The 21,999-nt window shown below is 41.1% G+C and overlaps 2 protein-coding genes across 9 annotated transcripts in view; both read left to right on the top strand.

Annotated features, from left to right (window-relative positions):
* Window positions 1-2,437, top strand: part of SLC25A27 (solute carrier family 25 member 27) — a 28,272-nt gene extending 25,835 nt beyond the window's left edge. Inside the window, exons 9-10 of one of the 3 annotated variants that reach the window (XM_072832762.1) lie at window positions 1,649-1,762; window positions 2,051-2,437. In XM_072832762.1, the coding sequence (XP_072688863.1) occupies window positions 1,649-1,717 (69 nt within the window). In that variant the 3' untranslated portion in view covers window positions 1,718-1,762; window positions 2,051-2,437. Of the gene's footprint in view, window positions 1-1,104 lie in introns of all 3 variants that reach the window. The other 2 variants (XM_072832764.1, XM_072832763.1) reach the window with 2 other exon arrangements.
* A 3,389-nt stretch (window positions 2,438-5,826) lies between these two features.
* On the top strand, window positions 5,827-21,839 carry TDRD6 (tudor domain containing 6). Of its 6 annotated transcripts, none has more exons than XM_072832775.1 (5): window positions 5,827-11,957; window positions 13,506-13,630; window positions 14,989-15,078; window positions 16,376-16,483; window positions 17,282-17,442. In XM_072832775.1, exons 1-5 carry the CDS (start codon window positions 5,912-5,914, stop codon window positions 17,300-17,302), a joined length of 6,390 nt encoding a protein of 2,129 aa, XP_072688876.1. In that variant the 5' UTR covers window positions 5,827-5,911; the 3' UTR covers window positions 17,303-17,442. The 6 variants fall into 6 exon arrangements, with proteins under 6 accessions (XP_072688876.1, XP_072688877.1, XP_072688875.1 ...); XM_072832776.1 differs by lacking the exon at window positions 17,282-17,442 and adding an exon at window positions 19,062-21,839 and having other exon boundaries at window positions 5,828-11,957; window positions 16,400-16,483; XM_072832774.1 differs by lacking the exon at window positions 17,282-17,442 and adding an exon at window positions 19,062-21,839 and having other exon boundaries at window positions 5,828-11,957.
* The last annotated feature ends 160 nt before the right edge of the window (window positions 21,840-21,999 follow it).

Here is a 21,999-nt window from a genome sequence, read left to right as displayed (position 1 = left end):
GAAATTTCTTTCACTTTGCTAAGAAAAAACACAAGGAAATAATTCATGGAGGTTTTAAATGTTAAAAAAATGCTGTTCTGTCATCTTCACCTTTTTAAGCACAACCATTTATTTAAAAGTGAAATAGTTTATACGTTCTCATTAATGAAAACAGATTCCCTCTGGGAAAAAAATGTGTATTTTACCACATGCTGGTTAAAAAATTGGAGAGGAGGTAATCAATTCTCTTCTCCCCAATTAAACCAGGAATCTTTAAAAATGATTACCAAACAAAATACATATTATTACTAAATGCCAGGTAATGTGGAGGGCAGACTGAGCATGAATCCTAAAGACCTATATCCAATTCAGGTTCTACTTATGACAAAGTAGCATAACTCTGAGCAAGTCCTTTCATTTCTCCTGATTTCCATTTCCTTATAAGATGAAGTGACTGAATTCTAGAATTTTCTAGAATCTTAACTTGCACATACTTGAAGGTGGGCATTATATTGATGCCCTGGGGAAAAAAACAGGATTTTTAAACATTTCTTGGGATTTGCTTTTTCCTGCATTTGATTAACTTCTCATATTTCAAACTAGGTTAAGGTTTATTTGGGATACAATACAAACTTTTCATATGGATTTTCTCATGAGAAAATCCTCCCTCACAGAGTAGCAAAATCCTCTTCTTTCAGGAAACTCCAGACATGTTAGCCCTACATTCTTACCTTCAACTGCTCCTCATATACACACAGTAAAAGTAAAAATCTTCAATACCATGCCCAAGACCCTCTCATTCTGACTCCAAGCCATCTTCCTATAACCTTTGCATTTCACTGCATACTTGCCCGAGACCTCCTGGCAAGTGCATTGCTCCACTTATTTCTCTGGAGATGCTCTTCACTTGGCTGCTTCTTACGCAGTGTTCTTGCTGTGCTCTCCACCTAACTCTCCTCCCATCACTACTACTCATTCACACTCATTTTGGGGTTAAAGCCTACTTGAATATCTAGAATGATCTCGGAAGACTTCCACATTTTCAGCACCTCTGTGCTCCTACTGCTTCCCCTACTGAGGATATGTGTCTGTATATATGGATTTATGCCTGCTTCTCCCATACAAAATGAACTGCTTGCAAGCATGGACCTTGTAATACACCTCTGTTTCCCTTAAAACTTCAAATAGAAGCCACTCAGAAGGTATTTGTTGCTATAGAGATTTTTCGGGGGTGAGGGGGTGGAGAGAGAAAAAACATTTATGCACACATGATAAAGTCATATGCTGTTTTTCTCCTACCTTCAAAATAATTACGTTGGGTCAGTAACACTTGATTTCATGAGATCCTTTACCATACTAACTGGTTAAGTGCATTTTCAAAAGTTTGTGTGTGTTTAAACATATGGGATTACTGTAACGTTTAAGAAGTATTCAACAGTTTAATAGCTGTTCCATAAAAAAATCTAGGATAGGTTAATACAAAATATTTGGTTAGTTAATAATGTGACAAGTTTATCCTTCATTTTACAGTGTGTATGGAAATCACATCACTATTTTGGCCTTCACTGGTAGCATACAAATGCACATTTACCCACTCAAGTGTTTTATTATTTCTGAATTTTGAAGAATACATGATTATTTTTCTCTCCTCATACTTTACCCCCAACAGGCTGCTGTGATTGTCAACAGCAGCAGGAGCCACTTTGAAGGTTTGATAAAAGCAGATGAAGATGCTTAAAGATGTCTGTTTGCTGAAAATATCTGGTAACAAACAGGAATATATGTGAGTAAATATAGTGCATTATTCTGATTTTTAAAATAAATGTTTTAAAATGCCTGATTTTGTTTTGTCCTGGTATGCTTTTGTCCTGATGTATTTTTAGGGTAAAATGGTAATAACAAATTTAGAAATAATTTTTAAACTTTCATCTTTACTTTTCACAATTGAAATAAAACCTATCTTAATTTAAATGTCAGATTTGAAAGACTTACATTAGCAAAAAGAGTGTTCATGCCTTGTCACTATAGTAAGTCCAGATCTGCTATTGATCCAATTCCCCTGTTTATACAGTTCTGCTGTGACTAAAAAGGATTGACAACTAATAATTACAATGATGGACATGCTCACTGATTGAGGACAGAAGAAGAAAAGAACACTGGAATTCCTTGAAACACAAGAGAATCATTTTCTTCTTTTTTAATACCATATTCTACCTTGATTTCCAGAATACTACTCCCTCCTATTGCTTACTGTTTTTCAGTCTCTATTGGCTATTTCTTTGGTGCTTAGCACTTAAATTTTGGTTCTTTGAGGTTCTGTTCTTGGCCTTCATATCGATTTTCACTCTCTTTCTCTCTCTAGGAAGAGTCATGTAGCTCTATGACTTCAGCTACTAATATTAGGCTATTAATTCTCAAACATTCACCACTGCTCAATAAATGGTAGATGTTGCCATTATCTGTGTTTCTGGCCCTTACTCTGTTCTCAGGCTTTAGTCATGTTTTCTCAGTTGCCAACTATATACCTCTACCAAGATGGCCACAGTCCTTGTGAGGTGACATTTCCTTTACATCAGTATTTTTTGTACAGATCCCTCCTCCTTGCCCTTTAAAATCTAGTCCTGCTTCAGGATTCTCTGTTGCACTACAAACTCACTAATGCAGCCAAGAAACTTCAGGGACATGCATGACTTCTAATTGGTGTGTCTTTGTTTGTTTATTTATTGTTCAAAATACTTAAATCTATTTATACAAAAATATGACTACAGATCAATGTTTCTTAGGAGCATAGATGCAAAAATTCATGAATGCTACTTCATACCCATTAGGATGGCTATTAACAACAACAACAATAACAACAGAAAACAAGTGTTGGTGAGAATGTGGAGAAATGGAACCCTTGGGTATTGCTGGTAAGAACGTAAAATTTTGCAGCTACCATACAAAAAAGTATAGGGGTTCCTCAAAAAATTAAACATGGCATCATCACATGACCCAGCAGTCCACTTCAAGGTCCATAGGCAAGGAGCTGAAAGCAGAGAGTTGGACAGATTGTTGTAATACCAACGTCCACAGCAGCATTTTTCACAAAGCCAACAGATAGAAACCCAAATGTCTACAGACAGATGAATGTTAAATGGATAAGCAAAATGTATAGATACACAATGAAATATTATTCTGCCTTAAAAAGCAACAGAATTCTGAGACATGCTACAATGTGGATAAATTTTAAAAACAACAGGCTTAGTGAAATAAGACAAACGCCAATGGACACATAGGGTCCCACTTATATAAGACAACTAGAATAAATTCACAGAAACCAAAAGTAGAATAGTGGTTATTATGGGCTAGAATAGGGAAGAATGAGAAGTCCATGTTTAATGAGTATAGAGTTTGGGATGATGGAAAAGTTCTAGAGATGGGTGGTGTGTGGTAGCAGGAGCTTAATTTCCATGTGCAGTGGTCTGATTTTTTTCAGTTCCCCGTCCAGCAGCAGAGCAATGTAGAGCAAGTAAAGCTACTTACCCCAGACACAGAAAAAGTAGGATATTGAAAGTATCTGGGAGAATGGGAGGAATGGGCTCTCAGCCCATCATGGCCAAGTGATATGCCCCTATTATCCAGGAGTTTAGGCCCTGGGGCATGGAAGGAGGCTGGGGAACAAGTTCAATAGAAAACAAGTCATTTGCTCTATCTACAACCTTCTGGTCTCCATAAGAGTCTGGTTATACCGCTTGAACCGAAATAGAGAACTGAAATCTCCATTATTCCAGGGGATGATCAAACAATTCCAGATGACAATAAGACCATTTTATAATGAACAGAATAGCTTCCTACCACCATAAATGACACAGTGCCAGATAATATAGTTACTCTCTTGTTAAACATTTATTGCATGCTGACCAAAAGTCCAGCACTCTGCTAGGCACTGAGAATATTATAGGAAAGGAGTTCTTGCCTTTGGGAAGTTCATACTCTGGTATAAAAGAGAAATAGTAAACAATTGCATGACATGATAGATAAATGTCACACACACTAAATATAACAGGTATGTAAAAGGGAAGGGATAATCAGCTCCACCTGAGTGCATAGTAGAGTTATGAGGAAGAGATATTTAAGCTAGATCTTGCTAGATGTTTTTAAGTTAAATGTTTATCATTCTTCCATCATGAATATAAAGCATTAATTAAAGAACATTTGGAAAATGAAACTGAATTTTCAAGGATAAGCTTATCAGGTAGAAATCCAACTTTTTAAAGAAATCAAATGATTCTTTTATTCACTCATTCAGCGAGTATTTATTGCTTCAGCCTGTTAGGTTTCAGGAATGCTCAAAGACAACTATCATTAAAAAGTGAGCAAAGGAAGGGCTCCTGGATGTCTCAATCCATAGGGCATGTGCCTCTTGATCTGAGGGTCCTGAGTTCAAGCCCCATGACCTAGAGATTACTTTAATGATAATAATAATAAACCTTAAACAAGGGGGAAAAAGCACAGGAGCGCCTTTGGCAGCATGAAACTGGGATAGATTAAAAATGTCGAGATTTACATTGTTAGGCCAGGATTATATTGAGCACTGTCTTGATGTTATCGACATTGCATTTGATGATATTTCAAAATGTGAAGGAGCGACATGGGAAACTCCCACAAATGCGTCTGACCTTGCAAATGAACAAAGATCTACTCTAGACCTATCTCTGGGAGGTACTCTCACGGTTTGCCTGCACTTTCCCATTCCGCTCCCTCTCACCTGGAGTCTTCTGAGGGTTACCTTAGTAAGATTCAGATGGGGAAACAGAACAAGAGTCCAGCCAAGAAGTCCTCTGCCATAGCAGATACAGCAAGAGTAGCAAGTCCTGTTTCTTCCATTCCTCTAGACCTTTTCTAAGTCCGGCTCTGTGCAAGCTCTGAGAGTAAAAGAATAAATGCCTGCAAGGTTGGGAAGCCAGCATTAGGTAAGCAAGCCAAAAAGCGGAGAAACTCAGACAGGTAATTGCAGAGATTTAACAGTCTCCATGTACACTCATACTTTATTGTAACACAACAGCTCTCCATTCAAGTAAGCTCACGGGGACACGGAAGAGGGTCCGGAACTGCTGGTGGGGGAGGTGGGAGGGGTCACAACCCCTCCCCCCACGCCCCGGGGGGTGCAAAGGGCACCCACAGGGCGCCTCTGAGAGTTTGGGCCCCAACACCCGGGCACGTGCAGCCGGCGCGTCAAGATCTCCTCCGCGGGTCTCCCAAGCCTCGCAGCGCACGGGGCACGCGGGGCTCGGTGGGGACTAGGGGGTTTGGCCCCCGGCGCCCCGCCCTCCAGAGAGGAAGGCGCTCGGAGAAGCAGGCGGGCCCCGCCCCGGCCCCGCCCCAACCACACCCCGGCCCCGCCCCCAACCACACCCGGGCCCCTCCCCCAACCGCACCCGGGCCCCGCCCCCGCCCCGCCCCCAAACACACCCGGGCCCCTCCCCCAACTGCGCCCGGGCCCCGCCCCCGCCCCGCCCCAACCACACGCGGGTCCCCGGCCCCGCCCCGCCCCAACCACGCCCGGGCCCCGCCCCCGCCCCGCCCCCAACCACACCCGGGTTCCCCCGCCCCGCCCCCAACCACGCCCGGGCCCCGCCCCCGCCCCTCCCCCGCGTGGCTCTCCGAACGGCCCTCGGAGGACCTCCCGCCAACCGGCAGGCGTCGCCACCGCCCCGCGGCCCGGATGCCCCCGGATGCCCCCGATGCCCCCCGGAAGCGGCGCCCCGCGCGCTGCAAGTTCCTGCGCGGCGCGGCCGAGGGCGGTTGGTCCTGCCGCGGGTCGGAGGAGTCGGCGCGAGTCCCCGAGGCGAGGCCCGGCGTCGAGCACATCGCCGGGGGGGCCGCCCGGCCCGGCGTGTTTCGCGGCCGCCTGCGCCTGGAGCCCGGGGCCTGCGGGGGCGCCTCGGAGATGTGCTCCACGCCCGGGCTGCCCACGCCGGGGGCCTCGCTGGCCCTGCGGGTGTCGTTCGTGGACGTGCACCCCGAGGTGGTCCCGGTGCAGCTCTGGGGGCTGGTGGGCGAGCGGCGGGAGGAGTACGTGCGGCTGAGCCGGGAGATTCAGGAGGCGGCGGCCACGCGCGGCCCGGGGGCGCTGGGCGGCGCCTCGGCCGCGCCGGGCGAGCTGTGCCTGGTGCAGGTGGGGCTCCTGTGGCACCGCTGCCGCGTGGTGAGCCAGCACTCGCTGGAGAGCCGCGTCTTCCTGCTGGACGAGGGCCGCACCGTGACGGCGGGCGCGGGCTCGCTGGCGCCGGGGCGCAGTGAGTTCTTCCACCTGCCCTCCGAGGTGCTGGGCTGCGTGCTGGCCGGCCTGGTGCCCGCCGGCGGGGGCGGGGGCGGGGGCGGGGGCGAGCCCCAGCACTGGCCGTCCAGGGCCGTGGACTTCCTCCGGAGGCTGCAGGGCAAGCAGGTGCACGGGCGGGTGCTGGACGTGCTGCTGCTCCATCGCCTGGTCCTTGTAGAAGTGCCCGCGCTGTTCCAGCAGATGCAGGAGCTCGGCCTGGCCCGGCAGGTGCCGCACAGCCTCTTCCGCTCGCTGCTCAAGCGCTACCTAACGGCGGCCTCTGCTGGCCTGGGCTGCGGGGCCCCCGTCCTGTCGCGAGCCCCTCCCAAGCAGGAGCAGCCCGGCCTGGATTACTTCTACCCGCAGCTGCAGCTGGGCGTCACGGAGCCCGTGGTGGTAACCCAGGTGTGCCACCCCCACCGCATCCACTGCCAGCTCCGGAGCCTCTCGCAGGAGATCCACCGCGTGTCCGAGAGCATGGCCCAGATATACCGGGGTTCCACGGGGACGGGGGATGACAACTGGACCAGTGCCACCCGGGAGGAGAGCCCAGACAAGCCTGGTTCTCCGTGTGCGTCCTGTGGGTTGGACGGACATTGGTACAGAGCGCTCTTGCTTGAGACTTTTCGGCCCCAGCGCTGTGCCCAGGTGCTCCATGTAGACTACGGAAGGAAGGAGCTGGTGAGTTGTAGCAGCCTCCGCTACTTGCTGCCTGAGTATTTTCGCATGCCCGTGGTGACCTACCCTTGTGCTTTGTATGGACTCTGGGACGGTGGGAGAGGCTGGTCTCGGTCACAGGTCGGTGACCTGAAGGCACTGATCCTGGGCCAGGCAGTGAACGCAAAGATTGAATTTTTCTGTTCCTTCGAGCATGTTTATTATGTCACCCTGTACGGAGAAGATGGGATCAACCTGAATTGTGTATTCGGAGTCCAGTCCTGTTGCTTGGCTGACCGATTTCTTCAGAGCCAGGGAGTGGAGGAGGAGGGGGAGGAGGAAGAACAAGAAACGGCTCTTCAGTCGCCGTCGCCTGCGCAAAAAGCGGGTGAAGAGATTTCCCTCCCAGCCTTGCAATCAGTCAGGTTAAAGATAAACGCCTTCTATGACGCCCAGGTAGAGTTTGTTAAAAACCCTTCCGAGTTTTGGGTTAGGTTGAGGAAACACAAAGGCACCTTCAGCAAGTTGATGAGAAGAATGTGCAGTTTCTATTCCTCAGCCAGTAAGCTGGATGGGGTAGTTTTGAAACCGGAGCCCGACGACCTTTGCTGTGTCAAATGGAAAGAAAACGGCTATTATCGGGCTATGGTCTCCAGGTTAGATGACAGGAGTGTCGATGTGTTCCTAGTCGACCGTGGCAGTTTGGAAAATGTGGGTTGGTATGACGTGAGGATGCTGCTTCCTCAGTTTAGGAGACTACCCGTATTGGCTCTAAAGTGCACACTGGCAGATATTTGGCCTTTGGGGAAAACTTGGAGCCAGGAGGCAGTTTCCTTTTTTAAAAAGACTGTGCTCCACAAAGAAATAGTTATCCATGTCCTTGACAGGCAGGATAATCAATATGTTATTGAGATTCTTGATGAATCAAGAACAGGGGAAGAAAACATTAGTAAGGTAATGGCCCAAGCTGGGTATGCCAAGTATCAGGAATTTGAAACAAAGGAAACCATTTCCGTAAGTGCCCCTTCTCCAGGGCATGTTTCAAACCATTTTATCTCTGCGGATAACAAAATATCTCTGGCCAAGAAGATAGAAGTAAAACAGAAAGCCAAGAGAGACCATAAAACTGCACCTGTTTCAGAAATTGTGACTGATACGGCAGTCATCACAGATACTCCAACGGGACTCGTTGTGCAGGATAAAGAGGAAAGACTATCTGTTCATTCTCCTCCTATACAGAATTTCTTGGACATGAAGCCAGGCTCCTCCTGTAAAGGAGAGCTGAAAGTTGGAAGTACCGTAGAAGTCAAAGTGTCTTATGTCGAAAACCCTGGCTACTTCTGGTGCCAACTGACCAAGAACATTCAAGGCTTTAAAACTCTGATGTGCAACATCCAGGACTACTGCAAGAGTACAGCTACTCCTTACCAGGGGACCACCCCCGCTTGTTTGGCAAAACGAACAGTAAATGGAAAATGGTCGAGAGCCGTGATTAGCGGGTCACAATCTGCTGAGCATGTCAAAGTAATGTTTGTAGATTACGGAGACAAAGATATGGTATCTGTGAAGAGTATTTACTCAATTAGTGAAGAGTTTCTCAAGGTTAAGGCTCAGGCTTTTCGGTGTAGTCTTTATAATTTAATTCAGCCAACTGGTCAGAATCCTTTTGTGTGGGATGAAAAGGCCATACGAGCTTTTAGTGAATTTGTAGACAATGCATGGGAAGACAATCTCGAATTAAAGTGCACGATATTTGCTTTGGCTTCAGTACATGATGAAGAACTGTTTAATGTTGTGGATTTGCTAACACCCTTTCAGAGTGCATGCCAGTTTTTGGTAGAAAAGCAACTTGCAAGAGCAGTTAAACTTCAGAAGCCTCTGGAGTCCTCTGTTCAGCTACATTCTTACTACTATTCCACACATGATATGAAAATTGGAACTGAAGAATTGGTGTATGTAACACATATTGATGACCCTTGGACATTTTATTGCCAGCTGGGAAGAAATGCAAGTATTTTAGAACAGTTGTCCTATAATATCACACAATTAAGTAAAGTTTTGCTGAATTTAAAAACATCTCCCTTGATCCCTGGAACCTTGTGCCTTGCCAAGTATACTGATGGAAACTGGTATAGGGGGATAATAACAGAAAAAGAACCAAATAAAGTCTTTTTTGTTGATTTTGGAAACATTTATGTGGTAACAAGCGATGATCTGCTTCCAATACCTGATGATGCATATGATGTCTTACTTTTGCCCATGCAAGCTGTTAAATGTTCATTGTCTGATATTCCTGATAGTATACCAGAAGAAATTACAACATGGTTTCAAGAGACTGTTTTAGATAAGTCATTGAAGGCTCTGGTTGTAGCAAAAGATCCAGATGGAAGACTAATTATAGAACTGTATGATGACAGTATTCAAATTAATGCTAATATTAATGAGAAGTTAGGACTACTTGGCTACAAAGGTGAGACAAGAAAAAAAGAAACTGAAGCACTCCTCACTGTCACTGAAACCCTTGAGGTAAAAAAGGAAAATATGAGATCGTCACCTAAAGAGTATTTAAGTAAATCAGCAGAGAACAAATTGTGCAGTATGGAGATCTTGGGAGAATCCTACAAATCTAAGGTCAGCTCAGCATGTAAGGAAACCAAGCTTTTACGAAGTTCCACCAAGACAAACTTAATCACTCAATATCAGGACTCTAGGGAAAATAAGGGTCATCAAGTGTGTCCACTAACAACAGCAAAGAAAGGAGAAAGCTTTGCTGAGCCACCTTTGAAAGCCACAAAACTAGAAGCCACTCTTTCAGAGAGAAACATAGAAGATTCATGTAACAAGGATTTGCCTCTAAAATTTTCAGAGTTCCCTCAGAAGGTTATAATGCCTGGCTTTAAAACAGCTGTGTATGTTTCTCATATAAATGACCTTTCAGACTTCTATGTTCAACTAACAGAAGATGAGGCTGAAATCACTCATCTTTCAGAGAGATTAAATGATGTTAGAGCAAGGCCAGAATATTATTCAGGTCCACCTTTGCAGAGAGAAGATGTAATATGTGCCATTTTTCCAGAAGACAATTTATGGTATCGTGCTGTGGTCAGAGAACAACAACCCAATGACCTTCTCTCTGTGCAATTTATAGATTATGGCAATGTTTCTGTGGTTCATGCTAGTAACGTAGGTAAACTTGACCTTATTAATGCACTGTTACCAGGATTGTGCATTCACTGCTCCTTGAGGGGACTTCGGGTACCTGAGATTTTAAAATGTAAGGAAATGATGCAGTACTTTTCCCAGAGGACAGATGAGGTTCAGATAAGATGTGAATTTGTGAAATTTCAAGACAAATGGGAAGTTATTCTTGCTGATGAACATGGGATCATAGCAGAAGATATGATTAGAAGATATGCTTTCTGTGAAAAATCTCAAGTGGGACTTTCTGATCAAATAATTAAAAGTACCTGTTCAAAGTCTGTCAAAAAAACCAACATTGATACTTCACTCTTTCTTAACTGGTATAAGCCAAAGATGAAGATGATAAGAGCTTATGCCACTGTGATAGATGGGCCTGAATATTTTTGGTGTCAGTTTGCCGATACTGAGAAACTTCAGTATTTAGAAGTAGAAGTACAAACTGCTGGAGAGCAGGTAACGGATTGGAGAAGTTGTGTCCCATGCCCTCATATTGGAGATCCTTGCATAGTGAGATATAGAGAAGATGGGCATTATTATCGGGCACTTATCACCAGTATTTGTGACGATTATCTCGTATCCGTCAGACTTGTAGACTTTGGAAACGTCGAAGACTGTGTGGACCCCAAAGCACTCTGGAACATCCCTTCTGAACTTTTGGTGGTTCCCATGCAAGCCTTTCCATGTTGCCTCTCAGGATTCAATATTTCAGAAGGTGTGTGCCCTCAAGAGGGAAATGACTACTTTTATGAAATAGTGACAGAAGATGTGTTGGAGATAACAATATTAGAGATCAAAAGGGATGTTTGTAACATCCCTTTAGCAATTGTTGACTTGAAAAGCAAAGGCAAAAGTATTAATGAGAAAATGAAGAAATATTCTAAGATTGGTGTTAGTGATCTGCCCTATGAAAAGAAATGCCCAGAGATAAAGGGAGCCCTTGGCTCCCTCAGTCCTGAGGTTGGACTTAAGAAACCAAGTAGTAAAGCTGGACAAGAGAAAACTCTCTCTGTGGAACCACAGACAGATGATGAAAGAGTTGAAAAAGACTTCAACATTATTGAAACCAAACCAAGTAAATTCTATAACCCTGACATTGATGACATTTTTGAAGCTTTTGAAAACCCATGCAAAGATAATATTGGTCCTGAGGTACTAGAAAGAAAAATAGAGTGCCATTTGGTTGACAAAGCAAAGTTTGATGATAAATACCTCATGGCAGGATTTAATGCGTTATTACCGCAGGCTAGTGAAACAAAGGAGATATTAGAACTAAACTCACTTGAGGTGCCCCTTTATCCTGATGAGGAATCAAAAGAGTTCCTGGAACTGGAATCCATTGAGTTGCAGCATTCTCTTGTCGGGGATGAAGAGAAAGAAGAGCTAGGCCTGGTGCCTCCAATTGTGCCGCTCCCCCAGGGCTGTGACACCGAAGCCACCCTGCAGCCATTCCCAGTGCAGCTTCCCCTCAGCTGTGAATCTGAGAAACAGCCAGAACTAGAATTACCCACAGCCCAGCTGTGTCTAGATGACAAAATAAACCCTTTGTCTCTAAGAGTTGGTCAGAAAGCCCAAGAATCCACGTGTGCTGAAGACACAGGAAAGTCAAGTTGTGTAGAATGTTTCGAGGACCAGCATAGGTTATCATTGCATCTACATGGAAAGAATCATGATCCCAACCTGCAGATTGAGATGAATATATACAAAGAAGAATTTACAGATTATAAAAACAGAGATGCCATTTCATCATTGACTCTGTTCTCTGAAGAAGAATCCAGAGATGGGAAGAACCATGATGCTTTACAACTTCATATCTCAGGTATGTGATTTCTTTTACTTTATTTAACTCAGTGACTGAAAAGTATGTATTTGTCTTAAAGATAATGATTTTTTTGTCCTATTTTTTTAAATTAATTTTTTTTGGGAAAAGATTAGAAACTGATACGAGAATCAGATTTGGATTTTGTGAAGGGCATCTTAGAAGTGGGGAGATTAAGGTGTGAAGTCAGTGTAGAATCATGGTGGATGAAATGCTGAATTGTTAATATCATGTTAAGAAGTAGAATGCTTAAAATCAGTATCTCCAAAAAGTAATTATGTTTAAAATGTAAACACATAATCCTTAAAATCAAGAGGTTATGTTTTTTGGTAAGTATTAAAAAAAACAGTGTTCCTTTGCAAAGCACTACTTTGGCATGAATTGATGATAGGAATCACTTTTGCTGTTTTCAAATTTAACTTTTTTTATGAAGATACCTTGCTATTGATTTAGAAACCCCTAAACAAACACTAGATTTAGGGAGCTTGTGTTAACCAAACAGGGGAACAGCCGTGAGTAGATACTGGAGAATATTTATTGTCATTTACTTTTTTATAAATTATATTCACTGTTATTTTCTTGGCTTAATAAGATGTAAAAGTTACATGAAATGGCTAACATTTAGGGTTTCTTAACTACTCAGTGTTAGACTTTTTATAAGTCAGTTTTTATGTTGTTCAATTTGAGCCATCATACAAAAGAGAGAAAACAATAGGGAGAATGAAAATCACCATAATCCTACTACTGGTAAAGCTGCAGTGCACTTGCTTCTATTGTCTTTCACCCTGTGTATGTCTATACATACAGTTTTAAAAACTAAATAGAAATCATAGTGTTGAATCTTGCATTTTAATCCCTTAAATATGACTTTCACAATATTTAAATTCTGTGGATATACTGTATTTATTTAAGCATTACCCTAGATTTTTAGTCCTCATTGCCACATTTTTAATAATGAGTAATAGCTTTGTGATACAAATGCTTGCTAGGGTGCCTGGGTGGCTCAGTCAGTTAAGCATCTGCCTTCTGCTCAGGTCATGATCCCAAGACATTAGGATCCCTTCCGTATCAGGCTCCCTGCTCAGTGAGGAGTCTGCCTCTCCTTCTCCCTCTGTTCCCCCCACCCCTGCTTTCTCACTCTCTCTCTCTCAAATAAATAAATAAAATATTTAGAAAAAAGAAAAGAATGTTTGATAACTTGTAATATGTTGCTTTGCTAAAGAAATGGCTGTTGTAACCGTTGACTATACCACCTGTGCAACAATCACCTGCTTTTAAGAGTAAGTTTCAAAGTCAGGAATCAGATTTATATCCTTAAAAAAGAGATCACATCATGGTGGTATTTTTTTGAAGAAAGCAGTAAAAGATTTTATTGGGAAGGGGCACTGGAAGAATTTAAAATAAAATCCAGGAAAAGGGATAGACTCAGACCATACATCATGTTGATTATATAGAAATAGTTAAGTGCAGATTAAGAAAATGCTTTGCTTGAGTGTTTAACATTAAGGGACTAAGAGGTATGCATTGAGTCTTTATTCAATTTGGCAGCTCAACCAGAGAACACCTACACTCTGAAAGGATTTACTGTTGGATCCAAATGTGTTGTGTGGTCAAGTCTAAGAAACACATGGTCCAAATGTGAGATTCTGGAAATTGCTGAAGAAGGCACAAGGGTAAGTGAAGTGGAAGCACTTTATCTCAAAATGTACTTAAAGACTGTTAAGGAAACTTTACCAAACTCTGCCAGACTAGAAAATGCAATTGAATAGACGTTTACTGGATCATTCCCCCTGATAATCTGGTATACTGCAAAAATAATTTCAGAGTTCATGCATCAGCGTCCTAGCAAAAAGCCATCTTAGGCTCTTTCATCTCCCTTGCCTCTGAAATCTGATCAGTCACCAAATTCTACACTTTCCACTTCTTAACTCTTACTTAAACCTTTTTATACTCAATGCCACTGCTTGGTTTTACAAGCAGTTTTACAAGCAGATTTACAAGTAGATTACTCTATTACCCTTCTATTTGATTTACTTCTAGTCTTCCTTCAATCGATTCTCTATACCACCAGTGTGAAGTTTGTCAAATACAAATCTAACTAGGACATGCCTGTATGTAAAACTCCCTGGGGATTTCCAGCTGATTTTGTTTCTCCTGTGATCTGAAAACCACCTGTATCAGACTCACCTGGTGTGTTTCTTAAATTGTAGATCCCTAGACCTTGCCCTCGCTGGCTGATTCAGAGTTTCTTGGGGTAGGACCAGGAATGTGCATTCTTATACCACTAAAATTTGAGAACCACTAGTCTAGGATAGAAGAATGTTAAGCTCATTAACAGGGCATAGTCCTCTAGAGGACCTGAGAGTCCTCTAGGGTTGAGTGTCCATATTCTTCTCCAGCTTTATGTTTTGTACCTTGTATTAGATGGACATCAGACTGCTTGATTTCTCCTGTGTATTCCATTCCACTTGGCTCCTTCGGTATATTTAATAATGCAGTTCTATTCACTTGTATTTTATCCCCCTCCCACACTGGTTAGTTTTCACTTATTTTTGAAAGATTTTCATTGCAACTTCATTTTCATTTTGTGCTGCCTCTTCCCGGAAGCATACACTAGCCTTATTTTCTAAATCTCTGCATCTCTTCACCTTCCCCCTCCCACCAAAACAAACAAACAAACAAACAAACAAACAAAACAAAAGCCAACAAACCTTGGCTTGATCTCTATTTATATTGCTATTTCTCTTGCTGCAGAAGTCTGTACATTGTACTGTAATGATCTGCTCATGGGCCTGTTTCTCCACAAAATTTGGAACTTCTTGAGATACCATTTTTAACTAACTTTGCTCTCTAGGCATAGGCATACAATATGTTGAGTGGAAATTCTGTTGAGTTGAAACATAAAATTGAAGTTTAATAAAATTATTTTCATTGCCTTTGAGGTATTTTATTTGAAAATTGCTATGGTCCATAAATCAGTTACAGGTTTTGGAAACTACCATTTTTTATTAACTTTTTTTTTCTCATGCAGGTTTTAAACTTTTCAAATGGTATGGAGGAGATAGTGAAGCCTGAGAATGTCTGGAATGGTATACCCAAATTGGATAAGAGTCCATCTGAGGTATGGAATTATGTATACTAACTAATGAGAGCACTGTCTTTCACTTTGAAAGGTGACTTAAACCATTTCCAAAGCCCTTGTGTTTCAGAATATTAAAGAAAAAAAATACTAATATTGGGATAACAATAATGAAAAACAGAACAAAATCAGTGATTCTGGACTTTATGCCAAGTATCCGTTTGGGCGAACTAGTTATTAATGTTTTACTCTTCGATTTTTTGGAGAGATTTCAAAAAGAAGAGAAAGAAATTGGTGTCTGAGACCTTTATATAATATGTTTGATGTAGAAAATCTGGAAAAATGGCAAAGAAGGAGAAAGTATCACCTGTAATACATCCATCCAAGACAAAGAGATTGATCAGTTTTGTTTTCTTTCATATTTTTTTCTGTTTATATGGAATATAAGTATACCGTCTATGTATTTTGAGCATAATTGATTTCATTCTGCATATAGTTTTATATTCTGTGTTCTTCACTTAAAATTATAGGATGGGCAATTGCCTATGCCATTAAAATGGGCATTTGAGTTTATTCTGTTTGGAGTTTGTTGAACTTCTTTAAAATCTCTAATAGTTCTAATACCTGGTCATCTCAAGGCTTGCCATTGAATGATTGCCTTGAAAAATAACGAACTTTTCCTGGTTCTTTGTATGTTGAGTAATTTTGGATTCTGTCCTGAATGTTTTGAATATTATGTTTTAAAACTTTTGATCCTGTTAAAATCTAGAAAATGTTGAAGTTTTTGTTTCAGCAGGTTATCAATTGCTAGGTTCAGACCACAAGTTCTGTCTCCTTTTATGTTTGTTAGTTCCGGTGTCAATTTACTTTTTTTTTTTTTTTTTAAGATTTTTATTTATTTAAGAGAGAGAGAGAGAGACAGCACATGAGCTGGTGGGGAGGGGCAGCGGGAGAAGCAGACCCCATGCTAAGCAAGGAGCCTGACACGGGGCTGGATCCCAGGACCCTAAGGTCAGGACCTGAGCTGAAGGCAGCCGCTTAACCAACTGAGCCACCCAGGCATCCCTCAGTTTACTTTTTGGAGCCATTGCTATGGTGTTTGGTGCCCAGAGCATAAGCCACTCAGGGACTTAGGTAGCAGTTTATACAGCAGTTCAGGTATTAAAGACTTTGCTTTGCTTAGTTGGTTCTCTTCTGCATATGCATAGCTCAGGGCTGACCTTGGGATTTCTGTCAGTTCATATATAGTATTAGGGGTTCACATCATCCAATTCCTTTTCTCTCTGAGATTGCCTCCACACTTTCTAGCCTCAAGAGTCCTCTTTATTTGCTTCTCTAGACTCATCATGTCTCTCCTCCCAAGGTTTCTCTGGGCCTGCCTCTGGAGTGCAGCAGACAAAGAAACAAGAGAGAAAATAATAACCACCCCCCAAACCTGCTCTTTCAGGTATCAGAGGGCCCTTTTCCCAGTTGCACTGGCCAGAGTCATCTCTCAGATTTTCATACGCCTGTCCTACGACGGCTGTCCCCAGGCAGCAAGTGGGGCTGCTCTCGGGACAGAGCCAGAAGGGAAAAACAAAAGACAGTGAAGAGATTTCCCACCGATTCCACTCTCTAAGTATTCAGGGGCTTTTCCCCCCAATCTGTTGGCTAGAAAAAGGTATTTCTCTAAGACTTTTGCTGTTTTCCCCAGCTGGGCAGCTGTGACTTGGTCTAGGCTCAGGACAAAACTAGGAGATGAAGAAAGAAAAAATAAGAAAGAAAAAAAAAAACCAAACCTGTGAATCTCATCACTGTTATATGAGTCATTATTCCGTTTTTGTTATTGTTGTTGTTTTGTTTTGTTTTGTTTTTTACTTCGGCCCTCAATCTGCTTGTACCTATTTACTTTTCAGGGTCCACAGATAGTTGCTTTTTGTATTCTTTCCAGAATTTTTAGTTGTAATCGGTGTCACAAAGAGGCCATAGTTGTCTTACCCTGCCTTGGCTGCAACCAGAAGGCCATAGTTGCATAATATTATATGACAGGAATGGTCAGTCACTTGTTGAACCATTTCTTCTAGTGGTGCACATTGAGGCCATTTGAAATATTCCACTATGAATCATTGGACATCTCTCTCTGCCTTCTTATATTCCATGTTTTTGTTTACTTGTCAAAAATAACAACTTGCTTCATTTATGTTGCAGTAGTATTTACTAAAACTTTCTTTTATATTCTCATCTTTTCCATTCATTGATTTTCAAGAATCCACAGCCAAATGCATAGATACAGACAAGATTCTATTTGGATAAACTACCCTATACCTGCAAAGTAGAAGAGAACCGTTCAAGACAACTTAAAGTGTTCATGAAAGAGTAGACATATCTCTGGCTTTACATCAGTTAGCAAATAGAGACTGCTTATGAGTGAGTAAGGCTTTTCTTTTTAAAATTCAGTCATTGAAGAGACGGAAATTGATGATTGAAATGATGCTTTCCTCAAATTCAAAGAAACTCTTACATATGAGTCTACAAATGAGCTGGTTTTGCTTAAAGAGTGGATATTGTAAGGTATGAGGTTAGACATAACTTCTTTGGTGATATGTCAAGGCATTGTGATCTGGAAGTCTTTCTGATTACATTCTTTTAAGATTTTTTTTTCATTGGAGCGATTTCATTTCACTGTAAGAATGTGTCTCATGAATTCATTTATGTATAGACCTCATGCATCCACACAATGCTATTACTTGCTGAAAGAAATATAGGAGAAATATCCTTCTTCATTAAGTCTTTAATAAAGGGTCTGTGGCTCACCATGGATAATGTTTTCAGATAGTGGCCCTTTGAAAAAGGTACCAGACACCAGAGTTGTGGGGTTTGGGAGCTAAAAATTAGAAGAGGGTACTTTATTCTGTGTGGGATACTCCAGTAGAGATATTCTGGAGAAATGAGTATTAGAAGGATTAGAAAATATACTCGAGTGATTCTTCATGATAAAATCAGATTGTCATACTTTTTAAAAGGAGACGTTTTTCATTTTTACCATCTTTCTGGTTTATCTCTGGTTCGCTTTCTGATTTTTATCATTTTGTGTCTATAACAAAGAATTGGTAGTAATCCAAAGGTTCCTTTTGTTAGAATATATTTCAAACAGTGGGAAAAGATCTTTACTTCATGTCATTAGATGATACTACAACTGAAGGTAACTTGTGTTTTTAAAAGAAAATAACTTTATCACCAGTTTGCTAAGTCTTAAAAACACCATTATCCTGAATCCGCAAAAAAAATTGTTTATCAGTTTCCTTGGATGTTAGAAGTAGGAAAAAAATAAACAAAACATCTCTTTGTTAAAAGTGTTAAATATGCTTCTAGAGATATAACTAAGAAGAGGATTTCTTGAAATATCATAAGAAAGCTTATTTGTTGACTGAAATCATCTTGAAAATTACATTGTGAATTCGATAAATTTATATTTTCAAAGGACTTTAAAGAATTTTCTCAGTGTTGATTAGCTCATATATTCAAATGATCTTTGTATATATTAAAAATGATCTCTTGGACTTTCTGGATTTTTAGTTTTATCTCATGATAGGATTCAATTTATTTGAAGTTAACTGGTTATTGTGTGATCTTGTTCATAAGTAGAACACTGGTTCTTAGCACTGAGGTACATTGAGAATGAAATCAGCTCAGGGTAGCTATCATATTTGAAAAATACATGCTAATGAAAGAGAACAAAGGATTTACTTGGTTATCAGCTTGGCTAACATCATTCTAACAAAATATAAAATATGCCAATTTTATACTGTGCCAAATTTATACTATTTTAGATTTGATATTTGATAATAGGTAGAGTGTGAGAACCAAAATACTAAATGAAAGAAAAAACAATCTCTGAAGGACTATTTCTCCAAAGAATAATTCTCACCATTTTGAGAGGACCTTAGATTTGTTGTGGTAGTACTTATCAAGTGAATAACTTTCTCATTTTTCTTTCTTTCTCAACTCGAGGTTTCTCTCTCTCTCTCTCTCTGTTTGTTTTCCAGAAAAAGGGTCTGGAAGTGATATAGATTTAACGCTGGATCCATAGATGTGGCCATTCAGAAGCTGCTCTTAAACTAGTGGCATTTCACCCAGGCCGACAGAGCATTTGAGCAAATTGAGAGCATGTGATCAGAAGAAGCTGTCATTTTTGAAAACTTTGATATGTGTTCAAAACAAAATAGATCTCAGGGTGACCAGGCAGTGTATTTAGTGGTGTTGCTGTATATATGGACCTAGGATCCTTTTTCTCCCTTTAAATATGTTATATTCCTAATCAGTTAGGAGGATTTTGCTAGACAGTTTGCTAACACATTACTCAAATTTCAAAAAAAACAAAAACAAAAACAAAAACAAACAAAACCTTGTTTTTGTTTCTTTTGAATATAGTGTTTAAATTAAAATTATAGGTTTATTATATTTAATATAAATATATTAATATATATTAATATATATGATCCTACTTTATTAAGCAGAAACTCCTTCAGATTTTTGTTTTGTTTTGGAAGCTTTGCCTTGTCTGTCTAGTTAAACATTTGATTAATATTCTGTTTGATTTGGGAAGTATTTCATATGACACAAGATTATAATAAAGTTTCTCCTGAAAGGTGTGGTGGTTTCATTTTATTAAAAAGGAAATGTGATTCTGGAACATCTGTGGTTCTGGGTTATCTGTAGTAATGGAATCACAGTTTTAGAAATGGGGGAAACAGTAATCGTCAGTATTAGCCCTTATATATCAGTTCCTCAACTGATGCTTTAAATGCATTTCTCATTTAATTCTCAACCCCAAGGGGGCGTATCAATATTAGCCATATTGTATAGGTGAGAAAAGTGAAGCTGTTTAGAGAAGTTACCTAACTTCTTTAGGTCAAAGAGCTGGAGAGGCTGAGAAACCTGATCAAACCCAGACCTGTCTAACTTCAAAGTGCATGCTGTTAAAACATGGTTTTGCATAAGTGGCGGTACAGATCCTAGCTGCGGGACACCTCCTAGCTGTACGTTGCTAACAGGACATGTGACCTGGACAGGTTAATCAGGGTCTCTGAGACTTGATCTTCCTCATCTGTCAAATGGGGATAATAAAACCTTTCTCAAAGTGCTTTGAAGATTGGAAGTAGTATTCCCCTCCCCGAAAGACACTCAATGTGTGCACTGGGCCCACATTTTAAAATCTTTAACTCATTGGGTCTTTTCAGTGGATATTTTCTCCTTTAGCATCTGCATGTACCACCGACAAAGGATTTTAAAAAGATATACTGAATGGGACATCAAGTACAATTGGAAAGGTTATCCTTTTTTTTTTTTTTTTCATGAGAGAGAGGCAGAGACACAGGCAGAGGGAGAAGCAGGCTCCATGCAGGGAGCCTGACATGGGACTCGATCCCGGATCTCCAGGATCAGGCCCTGGGCTGAAGGCGGCACTAAACTGCTGAGCCACCCAGGGATCCCCAGGGTTACCATTTCTAAAACAAGTGAGGAGGTTTGCTACGTGAAGGCAGGGGAAAGATGTATGTCTATGAAACATCAGCCCCCAAAGCCTGATGGGGCAAAAGAACTAAAGACATTGAAAGGTGGGTCTAATTTCAATAAGTAGAAAGGAGAGGGTTTTGCAGTAAACAGAGTTGAGGTGGAAAGCACATTGCTTGTTCCTGGAATAAGAATAAAAAAAGAATAGATAAGTTTGGTTCATCCCTGTAGGTGATACAGTTGTGGATTAGTGGCAGAAAAGGTCAGAGAAGATGCAGTAGGGCCAGATTATAGAAAGCCTTCAGTTCATGCTAAGAAACATAACTCCTTAAAAACTTAAACAATCAGAATACTATAGGATAGAAGCCACATTTTTCAAAATGAGCCATTTTGCACCATAAAACATTGATAGCCTGATGTGCCAAATCAAAATACACAGTTACTTATTAACTGAGCAAAGAGGTTAGGGATATATTTAACCAGGCTTACTTACAATGTCCTGATTACCCCTGTTCACACAGGCTTAGAACAATTATGAAGAATTCATAGGACCCAGACCATAATTAAGCCAAAATATACTTAACTGATGAGTGGCATACATTTTTATATTCCTCGGGAAACAAGAACCCTTTTCTGTGACTCCCAGACATTTAAGTGCATAAAGTTTTAAGCTTTTCACCTCCAACTACAGACATCCCTCAGAGATATGTGGGTTCAGTTTCTGACCACTACAAATACCACAAATGAAGTGAGTCAAATGGATTTTTTTGGTTTCCCAGTGCATATAAAAGTTATGTTTACCCCATAGTGTAGCGTATTAAATGTGCAATAGCATTTTCTAAACAAAGCAATATACATACCTTAATAAAAACTCTTGCTTAAAAATGCTAACCATCATCTGAGCTTTCAATGAGTTGTGATCTTTTTTGCTGGCAGAGGGTCCTGCTTCCATGTTGATGGTCACTGACTGATCAGGGTGGCAGCTGCTGAGGGTTGGGGTGGCTGTGGTAATTTTTATTTTTTTTTTATTTATTTTTTTTTGTGGTAATTTTTAAAAATAAGGCAACAATGAAGCTTGCCACATAGATGGACTCTTCCTTTTGTGAACGATGAAGACGTTTGACAGTGTTTTACAGAAACTTTCCAATTGGAAAGTCTTTCCAATTGGAGTGGGTCCTCTCACACTCTGCTGCTGCTTTATCAACTAAATGTGTTCCAAATCCTTTGTGGTCATTTCAACAATCTTCACAGCATCTTCCACCAGGAGTAGATCCCAGCTCAAGAAACCACGTTCTTTGTTCATCCATAAAAAGCGACTCCTCAGCCATTCATGTTTGATCATGAGACTGCAGCAATGAGGTCCCATCTTCAGGATCCCATTTCAAATTCTAATACTCTTGCAATTTCTACCCCACCTGCTGTTACTTCCTCCACTGACGTCTTGAACCTCCCAATTGTAAGAAACTCAATAAA

The sequence above is a fragment of the Canis lupus genome, chromosome 7, assembly GCF_048164855.1.
Source record: "Canis lupus baileyi chromosome 7, mCanLup2.hap1, whole genome shotgun sequence".
NCBI lineage: Eukaryota > Metazoa > Chordata > Mammalia > Carnivora > Canidae > Canis > Canis lupus.
Note: the sequence above shows the minus strand (reverse complement) of the source record. Positions and strands in the feature narration are given on the sequence as shown.